General features: G+C 34.4%; 1 protein-coding gene, 1 non-coding gene and 1 pseudogene across 5 annotated transcripts in view; 2 read left to right on the top strand and 1 right to left on the bottom strand.

Annotated features, from left to right (window-relative positions):
* The window catches only part of ATF7IP (activating transcription factor 7 interacting protein), a 124,788-nt gene that overhangs the window by 38,636 nt on the left and 63,798 nt on the right, over positions 1–22,354 (top strand). For 3 of the 4 annotated variants that reach the window (XM_025930107.2, XM_086714018.1, XM_086714021.1), the window contains exons 2-3: positions 15,140–16,680; positions 22,256–22,339. In XM_025930107.2, the coding sequence (XP_025785892.2) occupies positions 15,147–16,680; positions 22,256–22,339 (1,618 nt within the window). In that variant the 5' untranslated portion in view covers positions 15,140–15,146. The remainder of the gene's footprint in view (positions 1–15,139; positions 16,681–22,255; positions 22,340–22,354) is intronic. The other variant, XM_086714019.1, reaches the window with a different exon arrangement.
* LOC112868055 (U2 spliceosomal RNA) lies at positions 5,720–5,882 on the bottom strand (annotated as a pseudogene).
* Positions 20,746–20,818, top strand: TRNAK-UUU (transfer RNA lysine (anticodon UUU)). The gene has a single exon. It is a non-coding gene; the product is annotated as a tRNA-Lys (tRNA).

Genomic DNA, 22,354 nt, shown 5'->3' with positions numbered 1-22,354 from the left:
TGCCCAGTTTCTAGCTTTCTGACTGGTTGCATGAACCTGCTTTCTTTAGCCAACCACAGTGACTATGCAAACTGTATTTCAGTTTCTGTTGCTATGAGAGAACTGATAAGATGGCTGCAGGGGGCTCCCTTTGGGGTATGTTCATTATTGTAGAGAAGATTGTCATCATTATGTAGTAATAAACAAAAGTAGATTTCTTTTTCTTTTTTTTAAAGTAGCTTTCTTTCAAAATGATATTTTTTGAGATAGGAAATCAAACTAAAATTTTATAAGGCTTGAAAAATGACTCTCATGTCAGATTTGATTAATTTTAATGGTGCTATGTATTGCACTTTTTCAGAGGCAGCAATTTGTGTAAGTGGGTATATATTGTTACTTTTTGTTAGTAAATAAGCATCCCGAGTCCCCGAAGAAAGGTTGTCCTCTGTATGTACACCTGTGTATATGAACCTATCAGCATGTTAGTTTACAATTCTGTCAAAAATATTGTAGATTACTATCTTTGCTTCCTAAAAGGGTAATTTAATTTTTAATTTAAGAATTATTTTAGATACTAGATATATGTATATAGTTCATCATACTTTTAGCCAGTATTTACTAAGTATATACTATGTGCCAGACATTGTATACTCATTAATATTGTATCAGAGGATTTTATTTTTTATTCTTTTGTTAAATTACCTTTGAAGCACATCATAATGATACCAGCATATTTTAAAATGTTTTCTAACAAAGCAGTGGGCACTTGAGATGTTTTAATCTTATACTAGATGCATGATGAGATGTGCGAGAGTGATTTGTTAAGAAATACATAAATATAGGTAGTAAAGTCCATTTTGATAATATTTCTAAAAGGATACATTTGAAGTATTGACAAATACAGTAAATGGTGGTAAGATCGTCATTTTGAATAAAGACAGTATTAATAAAGTGTGACAAAGCCGATGTAACTTCAGAAAGTTCAGTAAGTATACCTCATTTTAAAACAAATTCATCAGTATTAATTACATATAAGATTTTTTGGTTATAGTGCCAGTTAATAATACAAGCATTGCCTCTGTTTTACTTAAGACTTTCGAGTCCTTTTGGTAATTTTCCATGTGTAGAAGATTTTGTTAATGTACTTACATGGAGTGTTTATCTGTATGATGCTCAGTATTGTTTTCTTTCTTTTTGATGATAAATTTTTTTTAATCCTTTATGAGTATCTCATGCCCATTATTATCATCCTGTGAGATAAGCATACTAAAGAATTGTTCCATTTAGGACAAAGGAAAAGAATAACAGGCTTATTTAAGGTTAGCACATAGGAGAATATGGATGTTGTTATTTTATGTACATTGCCTTTCATCGCTGTTATGATTATAGATAAACTTAGAAATGTAAACTCCCTAAAGTATAACTGAACATTCAGTTCTTTTGGTATAGTTGTTTTGTCTATGTTGAAAGTGTGACCCAGTAATAGGGGGTTGTTAGGTAAAACAAAAACAAAAACAAAAAATTAAGTATAGTTCTGCTATATATTTTTTCAAAGGACAGGTTTGAGATGTAATTCATGTACAATTCACCTGTATAAAGTGTACAGCTCAGTGGTTTTAAAAATATTTATAGAGTTTGTAACCATTACCACAATTAGTTTTAGAACATTTTTATTGTCCCCAAAAGAAGCCTTGTACCCACCTTTAGCAGCCATTTTTCATTTTCTCTCCAATCCCCCAACCCTAGACAACCAATAATGTGCTTTCTGTCATTACAGATTTGCCTGTTCTGGACATTTCATGTAAATGGAATCATTCAATAATGTAGCCTTTTCTGACAGGCTTCTTTTACTCAGCATGTTTTCAAGATTCATTCATACTGTAACATTGATATCAGTACTTCATTTCTTTTTTAATAGCCAAATAATATTCCATTGTATGGATATACCACATTTTATTTATCTATCAGTTAGTAGGTATTTGAGTTATTTTGGCTATTATGAATAGTTACTTCTTGGCTATTATGAATAGCATTTCTATGAACATTTGTGTATAGGTTTGTGCATGGACATATGTTTTTATTTCTTTTGGGTATATAGCTAGGAGTGGAATTGCTAGATCTTATGGAAACTCAATGTTTTAATATGTTGAAGAACTGCCAGACTGTTTTGGAAATCAGCTGCTTCATTTTACAGTTCCATCAGCATTGTATGAGGCTTCCAATTTCTCTACATCTTGGCTAACACTTGTGATTTTCTTTCTTTTTGATTATCCATTCTGATATGTGTAACATGTTATTTCATTGTGACTTTGATTTGCATTTCTCTGATGACTAATGAAATTGCACCTCTTTTCATGTTTATTGTTTATTGGTGTATCTTTGGAGAAATATCAAGTCCTTTGCTTTTTGTTAAATTGGGTTGTTTTTTATTATTGAGTTGTAACTTTTTTTTTGTATGTTCTAGTAGATACAAGTATCTTATCAGGTACATTATTGGCAGACATTTCCTCCCATTGGGTGAGTTGAGTTGTTGGTTCACTTTCTTGATGTGTCCTCTGCAGCATAAAAGTTTTTGCATTTTGATGAAGTCCAGTCCAGTTAATCTGTTTTATTTTCTTTCATTGCTTGTTTTTTTTGGGTCATATATAAGAAACCATTGCCTATTCTAAGATTTTATAGATTTATATCTAAGTTTTCTTTTAAGATTTAAAACTTTCAGCTCTTAAATTTAAGTCTGACTCTTGATTTTGGCCCAGGTCATGGTCTCACAGAGAGCGTCTCATTGGGCTCTGCACTGACAATGTGGAACCTGCTTGGAATTCTCTCCCTCCCTTTCTGCCCCTCCCCTGCTCTCTTGTGTGTGCATGCTCACTCTCTCTCTCTCTCAAAATAAATAAATACCATTAAATTTTTTTTTTTTTTTAATTTAGGTCTTTGAGCCATTTGGAGTTAAATTTTTTTATATATGGCATGAGAATAGGGGGCTCCAAATTCATTCTTTTGCATGTGGCTATCGAATTATCCCCATACTATTTGTTGAAAATACTGTTCTTTCCTCATTGAATGGTCTTGGCACCCTTGTCAAAAATCAGTTGACCATAAATGTGAAGATTTATTTCTTGACTTGGAGTTCTATTCCATTGATTTATATGTCTGTCCTTTTTGCTAGTAGTACTACACTGATAGTATTACTGTAGCTTGTACTAAGCTTTGAAAATATCAAGAGTGAGTTTTTCTATGTTGTTTTTTTTTTTTTCAAGATTGTTTTGGCTATTTTGGGTCCCTTGCATTTCTATATGAATTTTTGGATCACCTTGTCAGTTTCTGCAAAGAAGATGGCTAGGATTTTGATAGGGATTACAATGAATCAGATCAGTTTTGAATGTTGACATTTTAATATTAAGTCTTTAATTCAGGAATATACATTGTCTTAGTGTTTATTTTGATCTTTAATTTCCTCTACAATGTTTTATAGTTTTTCAGAGAATAAAGTTTTGTACTTCTTTTTGTTAAATTTTTTATTTTTGATGCTATTATAAATTGAATTGTTTTTTAAATTTTACTTTCAAAATGTTCATTGCAACGGTATAGAAATACAATAGATTTTATATATTGATCTTGTGTCTTGCGACCTTCTAAACTCATTTACCAATTCTAATAATTTTTTAGTGGATTCCTTACATTTTTCCGTATATAAGATTGTGTCATTGCAAATAGAGATAGCTTTACTTTGTTCTTTTATTTTTTTTTTTAATTTTTTTTTTTTTTTTTTAACGTTTATTTATTTTTGTGACAGAGAGAGACAGAGCATGAACGGGGGAGGGGCAGAGAGAGAGGGAGACACAGAATCGGAAACAGGCTCCAGGCTCTGAGCCATCAGCCCAGAGCCCGACGCGGGGCTCGAACCCACAGACCGCGAGATCGTGACCTGGCTGAAGTTGGACGCTTAACCGACTGAGCCACCCAGGCGCCCCTACTTTGTTCTTTTCAAGTTGGATAACCTTTATTTCATTTTCTTGCTTACTTGCCCAGGCCAGAACCTCTACTTATTGCTGAATAGAAGTGGTAAGAGCAAACATTTTGTCTTGTTCCTGATCTTAGGGCAAAAGCTGTCTTTCACTGTTGAGTAGGTGTTAGTTGTGGGTTTTTCCTAAATTCCCCTTAGAAGGTTGAGGAAATTCCCTTATTGTTTGTAGAGTGAATTCTATCATTTGCTAAGATGGCTTGTAGATAAGTTACTTTTAAAAGATAACTAAATATTTAGTACTGTGCTGATAATACTGTTGTAGCTAATATAAGAACCAGTCTGTAGGTTGGTAAAATTAAGTCTACTATCAGATTGCATTTACTGTGTGGTTAGGCTTTAGGAATTATATTAAATGACTTCTTCATTTTCAAACAGATAGAGAAGAAGATTGTGGCAAACATCATGTATAGTTTACTCTTGAACAATGTGGTGCTAATCCCTAATGTAGTCAAAAATCTGCATGTAACTTTTAACTCTCCCAAAACTTAAGTACTAATAGTCTACTGTTGACTGGAAGCCTTTCTGCTAGCATGCAGTTAGCACATTTTGTATGTTATATGTATCATGTACTGTATTCTTACAGTAAAGTAAGCTAGAGAAAAGGAAATAGTAGAAAATTATAAGGAAAAGAAAATAAATTTACAGTACTGTACCTTAAAACTTTTTGCCTATGAGTGGACCCATGCAGTTCAAATCTGTGTTATTCAAGGGTCACCTGTCGTTTATTTATTACTTAACATTTTGATACAATAGAGCAGCCCATGGTAGCAAAATTTAAAGGATGAAATGTATAAGAAGGGCATCTGTGCCAATGAAAACAACTTGGTACTGAATTGGGTATCTGGTTGACCTTGCCAAGCTAAAATTCGTACTGTGTAAAGGAATGTGTGATAGCAGCATGGTTATTAATGTATTCATTTAGATCATATATTAAGGTGAATGTCATATAAGTTGTCAAATAAATGAGAAAAGAATATGACTTGGTGTAGTGTCTGACATATAATTGTCCCTTGATAAGTGTCAGTTTCTTTTTCTCTCTTTAAATTGTTTTGTTAACAAAAAGGGGAATTTATAATATAGAAAAAGTAGTATAAGGCATGCCTAAAAATAATAAATATGAAACTCAAGATTATGCTTATCTTTGTGTTAAGGAGTTGGGGATGGGAAAGGAGGAGCATGCTATCTGGTAGCCATACAAAGGGCTTTGTTTTCTATTTCTAGTTGTTTTATTTCTTATCTGGATGGTGGGTACACACATGGTCATTATCTCAGAATTTATGTCTTATTGCATGTTCACAGTATTTTATAATGAACACTGAATTATAAACGCAATCAGTATTGCTAGACATTTGTAAAATAATATAAAATTTGAGTTAGAATGGAACTTAGCAAGCATCTGGTCTGATCTTTGTTTTTACAGTTGAGCAACCTGAAATCTAGAGAGTTAGGGTGATTTATCCTATGTTGATTGTTCTGCTAATGTTAGAACAAACATTGAGGGGACCCAGTTTTGTTAGTTTAGAAATCCTGGGTAGGCCAAGCTTTTTATAATTATGCATATATTCTTTAAGTTTATTTATTTATTTTGAGAGAGAGAGAGAGAGAGAGAGAGAGAGAGAGAACACACACACACACACACACACAAGCAGGGGAGGGGCAGAGAGAAGGAGAGACAGAATCCCAAGCAGGCTCCATGCCATCAGTGCAGACCCCTATGCAGGGCTCGAACTCATGAGCTGTGAGATCATGACCTGAGCCGAAAGCAAGAGTCAGATGCTTAACCAATTGCGCCACCAGGCACCTCTATAATTATGTATTTTTAAACTGATAAGAACAGATGCTACACTTGATCTTAGCCAAAAGGCTGAGAAGTGATTATAAATACGTATTTTTAAAGTTGGTAGATTATATAATATTTCACCATTATTCTTTCTTCTTCTAAGCTTCTTGTAAGAAGATGATATATATCTATGCCTTTTGTCACGTGGCATGAAGTATTTCCCAGTGGTTGCTTTTTACTTCTCCACGCCTTTAATGTGTAACTTGGCTTTAACCAATAGACTGTGAGTGAGAGTGATGTGTACTATGTCTAAGAAATAGCTTTAAGATCCTGGTGTATTGTATTGTTCTGTCATCGTAGTCTTTTCCCTTTGCCACAAGACCTAGATTTGGGGTGGGGGTGCCACTCCTTCAGCCTATGACCTAGAAAGATGAAGAATGTTATTAGCCAATAAGATTTTAGGGGTGGAAGTATTGTTGCAGTATTATTTAGTGAAAGGTGGCTGATACAGAAAGTAAGCTTTTCACTCTTTCTTCTTAGGTTTGGTCAATAAGAAAAGTTAGAGCTGTTTCCTGACATTTGAAGAATTTACGTTTTTCACCTTCTCATAAATCATCCTGGGTGTTTTAGTTCACCCAGCAAACTATGAAAAATACATTTGGACAACTGGTTTAAATTCCTGAAGAAATTATTACATGGACTTATGTAACTTTACTCATTATCTGCATAGGTGGTAGAATTTGGTGAGTAGGACAAGCTAGTAAATAGGGCCCTGGGGGATAGGATAACTGGCTAATTTCCTAAGGGAGTGTAACTTGATAAGTGTATTTTAAAATTGCATTTGTTAGATCAGGTCAGTCAGTTTTAATTTGCCTATATAACAGAATGATCCCAAAAATACACTTGGAAAAGTGATTTTAGGGTATCTTGCATTTTTTTCATGTAGACTACCCTAGAATTTCTGAAAACATAGCAGTAAATGCAACAAGTTAGTGACCAGTCTGGTTTTGATGTGACCAAAATTTCAAGAACATGATTTGATCCTACTTTTCCCAAAGAATTGTTGGTAAACCAAACTCCCTGTTTCCTTTGTTGTTGATTATTTTTTAAAAATTTAATTTCGGATATTTCATTCTACATTTTGATACTCCAGCTAATATCAGTAGGTTGATGACAGGCAGAAGGGATTCTTTGTTGAGGTGTCAAATATTGTGATCACTTGATACTTTACTGAACGAGTATTAGATAACAGATTTCAGCAACTAATATTTTTTTAAAGATAGTAGGATAGCTATTGAATGTGTTTTATGAAATTAAGAGAAGAACGATAGCATAGAACTGAAAAATTGTGAACTGTGGGAGATTCTGGATCTTCAAGTAAATATTGCCAGGGCTTTGTGAGTGACTGGGAGAGAGAGCCTACAGAAAGCAAGAGAATATGGAAGTGTGATGATGTGGGATTTTAAACAGAAGTAGTGAAAGTAGTTCTACTGAAGTTTTAGAAAAATAATTAACAGAAATGAAAAGATATCCATTATTTAAGATAAAAATTTAGGGGTGTCTGGGTGGCTCAGTTGGTTAAGCATCTGACTTTGGCTCAGGTCATGATCTCCCGGTTCATGGGTTTGAGCCCCATATCGGGCTCTGTGCTGGTGGCTCAGAGTCTGGAGCCTGCTTCAGATTCTGTGTCTCCCTCTCTCTCTGCCCTTCCCTCACTCGCATTCTGTCTCTCAAAAATAAAATAAAATGCAAAAAACAAAAAAATTTATAAAAAAAAGCTAAAAATTTAGAAAGTTCTTTATACTAAATTTGTACAGATAAGTATTAAAGTGGATGAACCATTGCATTATCAGTTTTACCAGTCTCATTAATGGACAGTAAACAGTAAAGCAGATTTATACATTTATTGTGTAACACCCTGAATATTCTTTATGATTTTATTTTCAGGACTGTTGCGGAATTCTCAACTAAATTTGGGAGTGTGAAATAAAATCATGCACTTCTCAGTTGAGAGTGGGTTCTCAGGGAATCAAGTGGCAGAATTGTGTTTCTAAAGAGGCTAGGAATCATGAGCATAAAGTGATTATGTAAGAATAAGCCATTATTAGTCCTGTTGGCCAATATTTATTTAGTCCATTTAATGAAAACTCAAATTTGAATAAAATTGTTCCCAGCATCTCAGTATTCAGATTAATGTTATAGTAACATCAGTTAACAGCATGAATGCACTTGGAGTGTTACGTCAAAGATAGAAATGTCAAGTCTGCTTAAATGGCTTTGCTTCACATTTTACAAGTTGCTGCTAAGTTTTATTTTAAGTACACTTCATCAGGTATCCATAACTTTGAATTAGGATAGTGTTTGTGTATGTATGCATATGTTTTGATTTAACAATCCAGGTATTCCTATTGTTTTGTTAACTGTTCTTGGAAAGCAGTAGTACAGGCCCTTGTGTATTCATCAGAAAAACCCTACAGGAGACCTCTTATTCAAACAATAAATCTGGGAGTATATTATGAGTATATTTCAGTTTCATCGAATATGTTTCACTATAATCGTTCACCTTTATTTTCACAGCCTTTGGATTCTTGGTAGAGTACTTGCCCTCATCTGCTTCCCTTGTTGCTGGGCAAGGTTTGTGATACTGATGTCTGATTGGTTTTAGACAACTATGGCTTTGAGCCAATCAGGCAGTGAATTTCGGTTCTCTCACACAAGGAAGCACTGAAGCAGCTGCTGATTTATTTTTTTTCTATGGGGAGATTATATAAACTAAGAGTATGGCTGCAGCAAGCTCCCTCTTGGGTATGTTTGAAAAATTACAAGGTTCATCTGGAACTGAAGGAGAAAAAAAAATGAGGTTTATTTTTAAAACTTGTTTACTAAGAAAATCTGATAAGTGGTTAATTTGAGAAAAAAATATATTCAGATGACAGATTACCTATTTTTATTTTATAATTTTATGTTTAAAGGACTGCAGAATGATATAGTATACGAAAAATTCCCCTTCAATTTACATGAATATTTACTGTTGTAATCCACACATTTGCTTTATTGCTTCAAAAGGGGAGAGCTCAAAAAAAAAAAACAAAACAAAAGGGGAGAGCTCATAACATGCTGTGAAAGGCAGTTAAGGAGAAAAAGATGTAGTAGTTGTACTTACAACACTTAATATAGGTTGTCAGGAGTCAGACATTTTAATTTCATTAGGTGAATCAAACTGAGTCAGTTCAGTGCAGTAGACAACAAAGCACTTGATGATGCTATCTGTAGTAAACCTTTGGGTCCAAAATACTATTAATTTTTGGAGTCAGATCTATAACAATAGTGATAGGTAGGTATGAAAATAATCTTGTCATTTGGATTTAAGGTTCTGCTGAATTTTTAGTTATAAATGCTTTATAAATATTAAGGATTGTGGATTGTTTTAAAAAAGAAATTTACATTTGAATTTTACAGATTCTTACTTATGGGGAGAGAAGTATATTCTTGTTATGTATGGTCCATGTTTGACTCATTCTCCAGTTAGGGAATTGATTTATATTTCTGGAAACATTCAGGGGTATTTAAAGGAAGATAAATTAAAATAGCATGAAAGGTGTATATTTTTATTTATTTATGTTATATATTTAATATGTATTGTATAGATTTAGATTTTATATGCATTTATGTTCTAGATTACTTATATTAGATAAAGAACCTCACTAACATATTTCGGATCCAGGTTTTAACTATGTTTCCCTGACCTTATTGTCTGTCTCCTGTTGCTGGGCAGGAATCAGAATGCTGGCTACTGATTGGCTGAGTTTGTAAGCAGCTCTTGAACAGCCACTTAAATTCTTGAGCTTTTTGAGCAGGCAGATTGTAGGCTAAGACATTACAGCTTTTGGTAATACTTCCCTTTGTTGTTTCATAGCTATGATCTCTTTGCTAGAAAAAAGGGTAAAAGTTGTAGGTAGAGGGGGGGACGAAGCAGAGAAGAGAATAACGTTTTCACTTAAAAAAATAAGAGGCTTATTGGCCTTTCCTTAAAAATAATTTACCCAAAATTTGAAAAAAAAATTCCAAGCTATAGATACTTATTTGCAGGTAACATACCCTCTTGGTTATTTAATTATTAATTCCTCTGGTAAAGGTGAAGCCCTTTTTAATGCATTAGAAAAATATTTTATTAATGACAGTATTTTCCTGTCTGAATATAAAGAATAGAGACCTAAAAACAGTTTTTGACTCTCTTCTTCATGAAAAAAGTATTTCCTAGAGAAAGTTCATGTTTTACACATTTACTTCTAGATATGGCAGGCATTTTCTACTGTAAAATATAAATGATTTTTCCTGTGAAAATGAATTACAGGCATATGAAAGCTTCATGATTCTAGTGTTGCAATCTAAAAAAAGTAGTTTTTCTTTTGTAGAATAGTTTTGTGAATGGCATTTCAATTCCAGATGACGGTATTTAAACTGATCCTTAGAAATGTATTCTTCTGGTAGTACAGCCATGGAGACTTGTTTGCAGGTAACACACTCTTTTCAAATGTGTATCTTTCTTAAATATACTTTGCTTATGCAAAATACGTTTTTAAAAAGTTATTGCTGATTGGTTTACACAGATATGGTTGAACTAGTTTGAACTGGTTCATGCTACTTCCTTATGCTTTGTCTATTTTTCGTTATACTTAGAACCCATAAAATATCTGGTAAATGGCTGTAGTGTGCTCCCTTGTGGGTATAGATGGTAGTTATTTTGTAATTCTTTGTACAGTACTATATTATTACTGAATTGAATGACAACTTAATTGGTAAAAAGCCAGCTTGCGTGGAGTGTACTTATTTTTATTAAATGTTATTTGGTGGTGGCAATTTAAATGTAATGTTTGCATGTTGGATTTCTCACCTATATACAAAATAACAGAAGTATTTGAGAAATTTGTCTCAGATTCTCTAGTTTATGCCTAAAAACACTGTGTATATACATAGACAATTACTAAGTTCTTAATGTATGGAATCTCATTTAATCATGACTACAACCTCTGTGGCAGGTACTGATAATGATACGCCCTTTTTAAGATTGCTGAAACCAATGTTAGGAAACTTGCCCTGTGTCACATAGTAAGCACATGGGAGAGCTGGAATTCAAATCCATGTCTTCTGTCTGCAGAATTCATGTTCTTAGTGGGGTTATTGAAAATTATGAAAATACACATTTTTTTAGAGGAATGCTTGCTTTTAATGCAACTCGCAATAACTGTCAGGTATCCATGTAACAGCTGACAAATGTGGATATTATGAGGTCAGAGTCCAAAAGAATTGCAGCTCAGGTCTAAAAATATTTAAAAAGTAACCATACTCCTTAGGTTATAAATTTAATTATTTTCTGTCTTTGAAGTCAGCAAGAAAAAGTGATTACAAAATTTGCATTGTATCTTCTTTGCAGAAAAATTTCCAGTTAGTATGAGTTCGGAATGTATAGTGGGTGGGGAAAAAACTTGAAGTTTTAATGTTAGACTGTAATGAATAACCCTTAAAATAGTGCCTATGATAATTTTGCAGTAAAGCTTCTGTTCAATTGAAAGGTAATTTTCCTGAATAGTTTTACTGAGTTCCATAATTAAAAGTCTAGGAAGACTAGGAAATACATTATAAGTAATTGGCTTAAAGTGAACAAATGAATGCAGAACGTACCACAATCTAGAAGTACTGTAATAAAAGTGGTAGGTTTTCAAGCTGTATTGACCTCTGGCAGATAGGCTAGGCCATTGTTTTATGCCTTTCAGCCAGAAGAACTATAGAACACCAGAATCAGACCTGTAATTGAACAAGTTGGATTTATTACTTGTTGCAGTGAGGGAGAATGCTCATCCTTGGGGAAACTGTGAGGCACATCGGTAAGGGATATTAGAAAAAAACCTAGTATAGGATTTGGGTTTAGTGTAGTAGAGATTGGGTTATTTGGGGGCGAGTTTGAGGAAATAGAGCCTTACTCTGGATTGGGTGCTGTCAAAAAGTGGAGGCAATTTGGGGCGCCTGAGTGGCTCAATCAGTTAAGTGTCTGACTTCGGCTCAGGTCATGATCTTGCAGTCTGAGGGTTCAAGCCCCGCTCCCAGCTGTGTGCTGACAGCTCAGAGCCTGGAGCCTGCTTTGATTCTGTGTCTCCCACTCTCTGACCCTCCCCTGCTCATGCTCTCTGTCTCTCCCTCTCTCTCAAAAATAAATAAACATTAAAAAAAGTTAAAAAAAAAAGTGGGGGCAATTCTATGCTTGGTTATCTCAATAAATCTCTGTAGGGAGGACAGACTACAGTTAGGATAAAGATGTAATTAAAAAAAATTAGGCATCACTCATTTAGAGGGAGAGGTTGCACAGTGTTGATAAAAAAAAATTAGGCATCACTCTCAGAGAGGGAGAGGTTTGATATTTCATGGGTTGCACAGTGACCTTGTCTAATTTGGGTGATTTTATGTACAGAAGGAGAACAACATGGCTTAGCTGTAAGCATCAAGTCAATTTATAATAATGAGATCTAGTTGTAAGTGTCAGGTAAGTTCCCAGATGTCAGAGGCTGCTTTTTTCTCCCTCTCCAGCTAAAGCAAGTGTATCTTACCATCATTCCTACAGGTAATGGTGATGATAAATGAATATACAGTATGAAAGCAATATTCTTGCTTCCTGTATATCTTAGTCCTTAAAAGACTTCTGTTTTATTCCGTTGGAAACTGGTTACATTGTTTTCTCCAGGACCGAGTCCTTGCACTCTTTCTTGCTTGCCTTACTGCACTGGCTAGATGTTAACATACAAATGGTATTAGAGAACATCCTTGTTTTGGTTCTGATCTTATTTCACCGTTACTTATGATATCTGTAGGGTGTTTTTTTTTTTTTTCCAACGTTTATTTATTTTTTTTGGGACAGAGAGAGATAGAGCATGAACGGGGGAGGGGCAGAGAGAGAGGGAGACACAGAATCGGAAACAGAGATAACTTATATTTGTTTTCTTCTAAGTTTTTTGGGAATTTTAATTTTTTTTATTTAAAAAAAATTTTTTTTTAACATTTATTTATTTTTGAAACAGAGAGAGACAGAGCATGAACGGGGAGGGGCAGAGAGAGAGAGGGAGACACAGAATCGGAAGCAGGCTCCAGGCTCTGAGCCATCAGCCCAGAGCCTGACGCGGGGCTTAAACTCACGGACTGCGAGATCATGACCTGAGCTGAAGTCAGACGCTCAACCAACTGAGCCACTGAGAATTTTAATTTTGAGTCAGTGTTGAATTTTGTCAAATGAATGGTCTGTGTCTGTTGATGATCTGGTGTTTATTTTCACTATTCTGTTTTTGCAGTGAATCACATTCCTTGAAGTTTCTTTTTTCCCCCTTTTGTTAAATAGGGAATTTATAGTCTCATAGTTCTGAGGCTAGAAGTCTGAAATCAAGGTGATCCAGGGCCCTGCAGGAACTAGGAATTAAAGAAGGATCTATTCCAGACGTCTCTCCTACCTGTGATTTGTGACAGCTTAACTCCAATTTTTACATGGCTCTCTGTATGTGTATCTGTATCGAAAATTTCCCCTTTTTATAAGGATACCAATCATTAGGGCCCACCTAATGACCTTATTTTAACTTGATTACCTCTGAAAAAGTATCTAAATAAGGTCACATTCTGAGGTATTGGGGCTTAGGGTTCTAATTTTTTATCAAATGGACACCTTGGTTGGGCCTGAATAAAGCCATAATGCTTCATGACTCATAATCTACATTGCTTGATGTTTTTTTTAGTATGAGACCAACTTCGTATTTTTTTAAGGAGTTTCACATAGTCATATTACTTTTTAAAGAAACTTCTAACTACTTTTAGAGAAACTCACGTGAAATAATAAGTCACAGTGGAAATTAGAGAATATTTTAACAGAGCAACAATGAAAATATGACACATCAAAATATGAGATGCAGCTAAAGCAACGTTAAAAGGGAAATTTATAGCTTTATGTGTATTACAAAAGAGGAAAGATAGAAAATTAACAATTAATGTTTAACATGATGTGGAACTGCCAGACTGTTTTCCAAAGCAGCTATACCATTTTATAATCCCACCAGCATTGTGTGAGGGTTTCAGTTTGTTTGCTTCTTACCTATACTTGTTATTCTCATAGCCATCCTGCTATGTGTGAAGTGTTATGTCATTGAAGTTTGATTTACATTTCTCTGATGACTAATAACATTGAGCATTTTTTCATTTTTAGTGCTTATTGGCAGTTTGTCTATTGGCAATTTGTATGTCTTTAATTAATTAATTAATTAATTTTTTAAGTTTTAATGTTTATTTAGTTTATTTTTTGAGAGACAGAGAGTGAGTGGGGGTGGGGCAGAGAGAGAGAGGGAGACGCAGAATCAGAAGCAGGCTCCAGGTTCCGAGCTGTCAGCACAGAGCCCGATGCGGGTCTCAAACCCATGGACCGTGAGATCATGACCTGAGGCGCAGTCTGACGCTTAACCCACCAAGCTACCCAGGCACCTCATCAATTTATATGTCTTTTAGAGAAATGTTTATTCAGTTCCTTTTGTCCATTTTTAAGTTGGGTTACTTTTGTTGTTATTCAGTTGTAATAGTATTTAGTATTTTTTAGATGCAAGTCTCTTAGATACATATTTGCAAATATATGATTTATAAATATTTCCTATTGTGTGAGTTGTCTTAGCAAATTTTTGATGATAATCTCTTGTAAATATGTTTATAGTACTGTTAATCTAGATATGCCTGGTTGCAAATGTAATCTTTCCTCCTGTGTTCCTTAGTTCTCTTCTCTTTTTCCTTATCTTTGTACCTCTTTCCCATTCCTCTGCTTTCATTCTCTTACACTTTTCTTTTTCCATCTACTTTTTTACTGCATTTACTTTTTTTATGCTAATGTATCTCCTCCAGACTCTGAATCCATTAGCTTACTAAGAATTAAAACTAGAAACTAGTCACTTTTTTCTTTTACTTTTTTTTTTTTTAATGGTATGAATGGTCATTATTGTTTGCAATGGAAAGTGGAAGAGGAGGGAACATGACAGTTCCAGCTCCAGGGGTGGCTCCAAAGACCTCCTCTTTTGCTGTCCCCCCAAAAAAGCAAGTCATTTTTTTTTCCTAATGCTTCTTAATAATTGATCTTCTATGGACTGTACCTGTCATCAATTTTATATTACATAAATCCAATTAATACGAAAATTAACACAGCAGGGATTATTATGCTTTGTATATCATTATTTCAAAATTACATGAAAGGCTGCTTGCTTATAAGATCAATTTGCAATTTGTCTTATGATTAGGTGGTTTCTGTTTTCATTATTAAACTTTCTTTCTTTCTCTTTTTAAAGATTCAAAATGGATAGTATAGAAGAACCTCAGAAAAAAGTCTTCAAGGCTCGAAAAACAATGAGAGTGAGTGATCGTCAGCAGCTTGAAGCAGTGTACAAGGTCAAAGAGGAACTGTTGAAAGCTGATGTCAAGCTATTAAATGGCAACCATGAAAATGGAGATTTGGACCCAACTTCACCTTTGGAAAATATGGATTATATTATTGACAAGGAGGAGGTGAATGGCATTGAAGAGCTTTGTTTTGACCCTGAAAAAAGTAAATCAGAATGGAAAGAAACCTCCTGTACCTTAAATGTTAATGTAAAAAATAAGCAGGATGATGACTTAAAGCATGAACCTTTGTCTCCTAATAATATAGCTCCTGAACTAGTCTGTAAACTGGCTGCTGAACCATCTTCTGATGAGCCAGCCTCTGGTGATCTGGCTATGGGAGATCCAGCTGCTGGAGACTCAGCCCCTGAAGATCTGGCCTCTGAAGTACTAACCTCTGGTGATCCTGCCTGTGGCGATCCCACTTCTGGTGATCCCACCTCTGGTGATCTCACCTCTGGCGATCCCACCTCTGGTGGAATAGTCTCTGGTGAAACAGTCTCCAGTGAACCATTCTCTGGTGACTTGGTCTCTGGTGAATCAGTCCCTGGTGAATCAGTCTCTGCTGAGCCAGTGTCTAGTGATCCGGCCTCTGATGATTCAGCCTCTGGTGATCTGTCCTCTGAAGCCCTGGCCTCTGATGATCCAGCCTCTAGTGATCCGGCTTCTGGTGATCCAGCCTCTGGTGATCCAGCTTCTGGTGATCTGCCCTCTGACGAACCCACTTCTGATGAACTGACTTCTGAATCAGCCTTTGATCCTACCTTTGAACCAAGTTCTGTACCAGTTTGTGAATCTGTTCCTGAAACTGACATTACAGAGCCTAGTAGCAATAAAGGTGGTGATTTTCTTGAGAAAAATAGTGATGATGAAAAGTTAGACCAAATTTTCTCATTTGACGAGAAAAATAAGGCTGATAATAATGTTGATGGCGATGAAGAAACTCTAGAAACAGATGATACAGTTATTTGTTCAGATCTACCTCCTGAAAATGAAAAGAAGGTAAAGGAAGATACTGTCACAGAACCTGCTCTTGGAGAGGAGGCTATATCTAGCAGTATGGAAATTGACCAAAGTGAAAAAAATGAAAATGAAAATTCTGCAGACCTTTCAGAAACCATTAGTGAAAATGTTACAAAAGATGAGAAAAATGAGATTATCTTGGAAAACACAGATTCTATGGAGACAGATGAAATTATTCCTATTTTGGAAAAGCTTGCACCTGCCGAGGATGAACTTACTTGCTTTTCTAAAACTTCTCTTCTTCCAATTGATGAGACAAATCCAGATTTGGAAGAGAAGATGGAAGGTTCTTTTGGTTCACCATCCAAACAAGAAAGTAGTGAGAGTTTGCCAAAAGAAGCCTTTTTGGTCCTTTCTGATGAGGAGGATATTTCTGGTGAAAAAGAGGAGTCTGAAGTTGTACCACAAAATGAAACATGCTCTCCAGGTTAGCATATTACTTAAGTTTTATAAAGATTTTGATTAGGTTTGATAAACTGCTTAATAAAGCAGTTTTACAAAGTTAAAAATTTTTTTTAGTTGCTGAGAAAGTTGAGAACGATGGTGACTGGAATGATCTCTTAACTTCATAGATTCTTAACAGAATTTAGATTTACAAAGTATCTACTCTGAGAGCAATATTATGTGAAGTGACAAGAAGGGAGGTAAAATAATGGGAAAATATGGCTCTTGCCCTTAAGGGGCCTATTGTCTAGGAATAAAGAGATGAGATGGACCAATATAATACTGTGAGATAACAGTTTTAAGTTAGTACATAATTGATCAAAGTCCTAACAATTGGTTTTCCTATCACTTAGCAACCAAGTAACTTAGAGTGGATTAATTTGTTTGCTTCGAGTATAACAAATCACCTTTTACAATTAATTTTCCCATTTTTTGTATTCTTTGTCTGAAAAACAACACCACCATTGCTAAAATCCAGAAACCTTGAAGCCTGATAATCTATTTGATAAAGGCTTCATCTGTTTGCTTTCTGAGCCCTCTTGATTCTACCAACTTACTCTCTTCCTCTGCATCTTCTGAATGATCTCTCTGTAACTTAAGTCTTTTATTTGATTTTGTTCTTCTCTTTCATTGGGTCCCTGTTACTTTTAGGTTAATTCCAAACCCTTTATATGTAAGTATATAAGCTTCATAATTTGTTCAAAGCCTATCTTTCCATCTCTTTTATTATTCCTAGAGAAAAAGGAAAGAATGAGAAAAATCCTATTTTTGCTTTCATGGTCAAACTCAAATATCACTTCCGTTTGAAACTTCTCAGTTCTTTTCAGAGTGGCATGAATACCTTTATGTCCTTCTCTTTGCCTTAGAACTCTGTGAGAGGAGTGACCTTGTAGCGTTAAACACAGCATTTGGTTTCTAGTTTGTTCAAAAGAAGAAAAAGAGGCCTAGGAGACTCAGGGGATGTTTTTTTCCCCAATAGATCATACCAATTTTTGGAGGTAGAGATTTTTTTGTTATTAAAAGATGACTTCATTTCCAAAGAGTATTTATTCATTTATTAAAGCTGTCTAGAGAGACAGGCCAAGCTCTTCTTGGTTCTGGGGATTTAAAGATAAAATTTAGTACTTGCCTTTAGGATGCAGACAAGAATTCAATCACAGGACATTAAATAAAGGCTGTGAATACAGTTAATAATGTTAAATTGGTATTCTGGGAGTTTATAGAAGGGTAACTTTATAAAAACATAAATGTATTCAGGAAAGCACTTTCCTTTCATTGTCTGCATAATATAGGGTTTTAGTGAAGATAATCCCACTTAATTGCATGTCCATCCTACTTGCTCAGGCCAAAAATCTTGGAGCCATTCTTGTTTTTCTCTGTATTCCATATCCCATCAGTCCATCAGGAAATCCTGTTGCCTCTACCTTCAGAATAGATGTAGAATCCAGTCTGTTATCATCCACTACTGTCCCCCTTGCTCTGAGCCACCGTCATCAGGTCAAAATAATGCTCGGGTCAGTGCTCAGTGAATATTTGTGGAGTGAATGAATAATTGGTAATATAAGAGAAGTGTATTATGGAAGACCTTGGTTACAATGCTAACACATTCTAACAGTACTGCGGAGCCATTGAATGATTTCAAGCAGAGGAGAATGATATGATGAGGTTTACATTTTGGAAAGATAAGTAACCATGTTTAGGGTGACCTTAACTCATTCATTCAGTAAGAACTGTTTATAGAGAGGGTGGTATTAGGGCAAGTCCTTAAACCACCTTTTGATAGACTATATAAGAAAGTCATAGCAAATTGCATATTATTATTTCATGAGTTTATACATTTTACCTTTATGTCACGACTTGATATTGGGAACCCTCCTTCCCACTCAATGCTGTTAAATGCCAGGACATGACTATTAAGCCATCCATGTGGTTATTTACTTTTAGACTTTTATCTGATTTTGTGCTATTAGCAGAGTAAGTGTAGTGATAGATTTAATTTCTTAGCTGATAAGTAAACTTTTATTTCCTGTCTTCCCTTCCCCAATCCCCCAAGGAAATTTTGTGTATAGTACGTTGAAGTATATTTTCTTCATTGGTCTTAAAACTGTGCTCTGTTCTCTTTACATGGTAGTGGAATCTGTTATGGTAGTTACAGTAGTCCCCTTTTATCAATGGTTTCATTTTGCATGGTTTCAGTTTTTGCAGTTTTAGTTACCCACAGTCAACCATGGTCTGGCAGCAGATGATTCTTCTTCTGACTTACTGTCTTTAGTATTGACTTTCTGGGTCAGGGGTATTCGAAATCTAGATGGTAATGCCTATGTCATTCACCTCACTTCATCTCATCACATAGGTATTTTATCATTTCACATCATCACAAGAACTGTGTGCAGAACAATAAGATATTTCAAGAGAGACCATATTTATATAATTTATTACTATTATATATAATATATAGCATACTATATATTATATATATAAAATTATATATATATATATTTCACCTCACTTCCTCTCATCACATGGGTATTTTATCATTTCACATCATCACAAGAACTGTGTACACAACAATAGGATATTTTGAGAGAGACCATTATATATATATATATATATATATATATATATATATATATATATATACACACACATATATGTATACTTATATACAATATATAATTATATATGTTATATACTATATATTATGTTATATATAATAGTGTATGCTATTATAATTATTTTTAGTTACTGTTGTTAATCTCCTGTACCTGATTTATAAATTAAATTTTATCATAGGTGTGTATGTGTAGGAAAAAAATGTATAGGGTTCAGTTCTATCCATGGTTTCAGACCCTCACTGGGGGTCTTGGGACATAGCCCCTGCAAATGAGGAGGGACTGTAGCACATGTCATTTTTGTTGCTTTGTACCTTCTGAGGTATTACTTTCATTTTTCAATTCTTGACTAATTTTTAATGTTTTCAGAACAGAGTTATAAATTGAAGTACTGAACTCTGGCTCTTCCCTCTAGCTACTAACGTTTATTTGCTGTACTAACAGGAAAATATAAACCTCTGTCATTTCAGGCACTTTAGCAAATTTGTCTTAAATATAGCAGTTATGATGGCTATGAGCAGCAACAAAAAATAATGAAAGATACCAGAAAGCAAATAGAAAACCATTTTAATTTTACAATAGTAAAAGAAAGACCTAAAAAGTATTGCAGATATACTGAGTAGGCCTGAAGACACTGTCATATTGTTGCATAGTACTGTATGATAACTGATGTTTACCAGATGACTAAAATCATAATCTGTTTATTAAGAAGGCTAGGAAAATAAAAATTTCTCTCTGGAAAAGTTCAGGCAGCAGTAGAGGAGGTACACATAATAGTTTGTCTTCCATTCACTCTTACGTTATGGACTCTTTTTTCTCTAGCTCCTATTCCATCTTTTTCCTCTCTTTCAGAGCCGTTCTTCAAGTTACAGTAATAGGCTAACACTATATTTTCCTTTTCCTAATTACTCTTTAGTTGAATTTTGATTTTCATCTTCCAGCATCCCTTCCTAATTGTTATTAGCGAAGTGACATTGATGAACAGGCAATTTATAGAAAAGGAAATGCAAATAGCCAATAAACATAAAGATTCTCAACTTCACAAAGCATATCAGCAAAATGTGGCATTATTGATAAAAGTGAAATTTGTTTTTTGAGTGGTATCATAATTTGGAAAATAAAGACTCTATAAACTTTCATCTCAAGCAGTCCAGCTACTCTGTGTCTCTGGAAACTGGGTACTAAGAAATTCAAGAATCACCACCCTCAGTATTAAAATCAGGAGGATTTGGAAAACTATATATAGGAAAATAATGCTTTGTAATGAGTTTGTGATCTATAAGGGAGCAAAACAAATTTTCATTTCATTGAAACTGGAGTTGAAGGATAAGATCTTAAGATATTTCCAATGAGCATAGTAAATGGAGAGTTAATTTTCTAATGCTTTTTATTTTTTTTAATTTATTTTAAAGTTTATAAATTGGTTTAGTAGGGGCACCTGGCTGGCTCAGTGGGTAGAGCATGTGATTTTTGATCTCAGGGTCATGAGTTCAAGCCCCATGTTGGGCATGGAGCTTACTTAAAAAAATAGTCTTAATAATCTTTATGTGCTCTGTTAACTGTTTTGTTTTGACTATAGTCATGGTTTACAGCTTTATTGTTTTACCTTAGCGTGAAAAAAATATTCTTAAGGGTCTTATTAATAGGTTCATCAATGATCCTGTTTTCACCTAAAAGGTCTTTTCAGTCATTTTAGCCTTGACTTCTACCATCAGGTTGTTGGGATTTAAACTTTGCTGTTTGGAGAAGAAATGCCATATCAAAATCTTTATATAATGCTATATTTCTTGTGATTACTTATTTAATTTTGGTTGCAGAATATGAGGAAACACCATGCATTATTGAAACCACTGGGGAGCCAGTTGCAGTGATGTAAGGAGGAAAAATAGAAACCCAAACATGTTAGTGAATTGTTCTTCTCCCCCATTTGATGTTTATGTTAATTGAGGAGATATAGATTCATTTACTAAAGACCCTTCTGGTACCTCTGGGATTTTATTTGTGTTAATAATGCAATTGTATAGACATTTTTAGCAGTATTTTTTGGTAGCATTCTTTAGTTATATTTTATTATATGCCTTATGAAAATTTACCTTTTTGTACATTGGACTTTTCTCATCTATATGATGGCAGAAATAATGTATAGGATTATACTAAGGATATGAAGTAATGTATGTCATGCACTTAACTCAGTTATTGGCACTGGTATCAATTAAATTAAGCTTTCTTTATCTTTAGGGTAGTTTTTCCATTTCCATTTTATAAACTATCTCATATCCATTAAAATAACTTAATGATTTAATTTGTCTCATTAAAATTTTAGGTGTTTTGAATTTGCCAGTACTTTGTAATTTTTTTTGTAATTGTCACAACTACTACAGTACTTTAGTTTTAATAATTGAATGTAATGGAGTCTAAATGCTTTATAATAGTTTTCACATTTTATTAATCTGCCGTCGACAGTAAATTACTAAGTCAATTCTTTGTTTTAAAATCTATAGTGTGAATTTTCTTCCACATTAAGAGCTTTTAAAAGTGGACTTGGTCATTCTGTGCTCTCTTTTTATTCCTAAAATGTCACATTTGAGACCGATTTTATTTTATTAAAAAACAATTTTTTTTTTACATTTATTTATTTTTGAGAAACAGAGTGAGACAAAGCATGAGCGGGGGAGGGGCAGAGAGAGAAGGAGACACAGAATCTGAAGCAGGCTCCAGGCTCTAAGCAAGCGGTCAGCACGGAGCCTGATGCAAGGCTCGAACCCATAAACTATGAGATCATGACCCAAGCCAAAGTCAGACGTTCAACCGACTGAGCCACCCAGGCACCCCAAGACTGATTTTATAAAAGTTTATTGACAGGATAGTTAATACCAAAGTGTAAATTACAATGAGCTGCTATGAATGCCAATGTAAGTAAGATTTCCTTTTTTATTTTTGTTATAGCAGAAGTAGAAACTAATGAAAAGGACAGCAAACCTGAGGAAGAAGAGCAAGTAATAAATGAAGATGAAAGACCTTCTGAGAAAAGTAAGCATGTACAAA

Source organism: Puma concolor, chromosome B4 (genome assembly GCF_028749965.1).
Source record: "Puma concolor isolate L17-30 chromosome B4, mPumCon1.1.hap2, whole genome shotgun sequence".
NCBI classification, from domain to species: Eukaryota; Metazoa; Chordata; class Mammalia; order Carnivora; family Felidae; genus Puma; species Puma concolor.
This window is presented reverse-complemented; position numbering and strand designations above follow the sequence as displayed.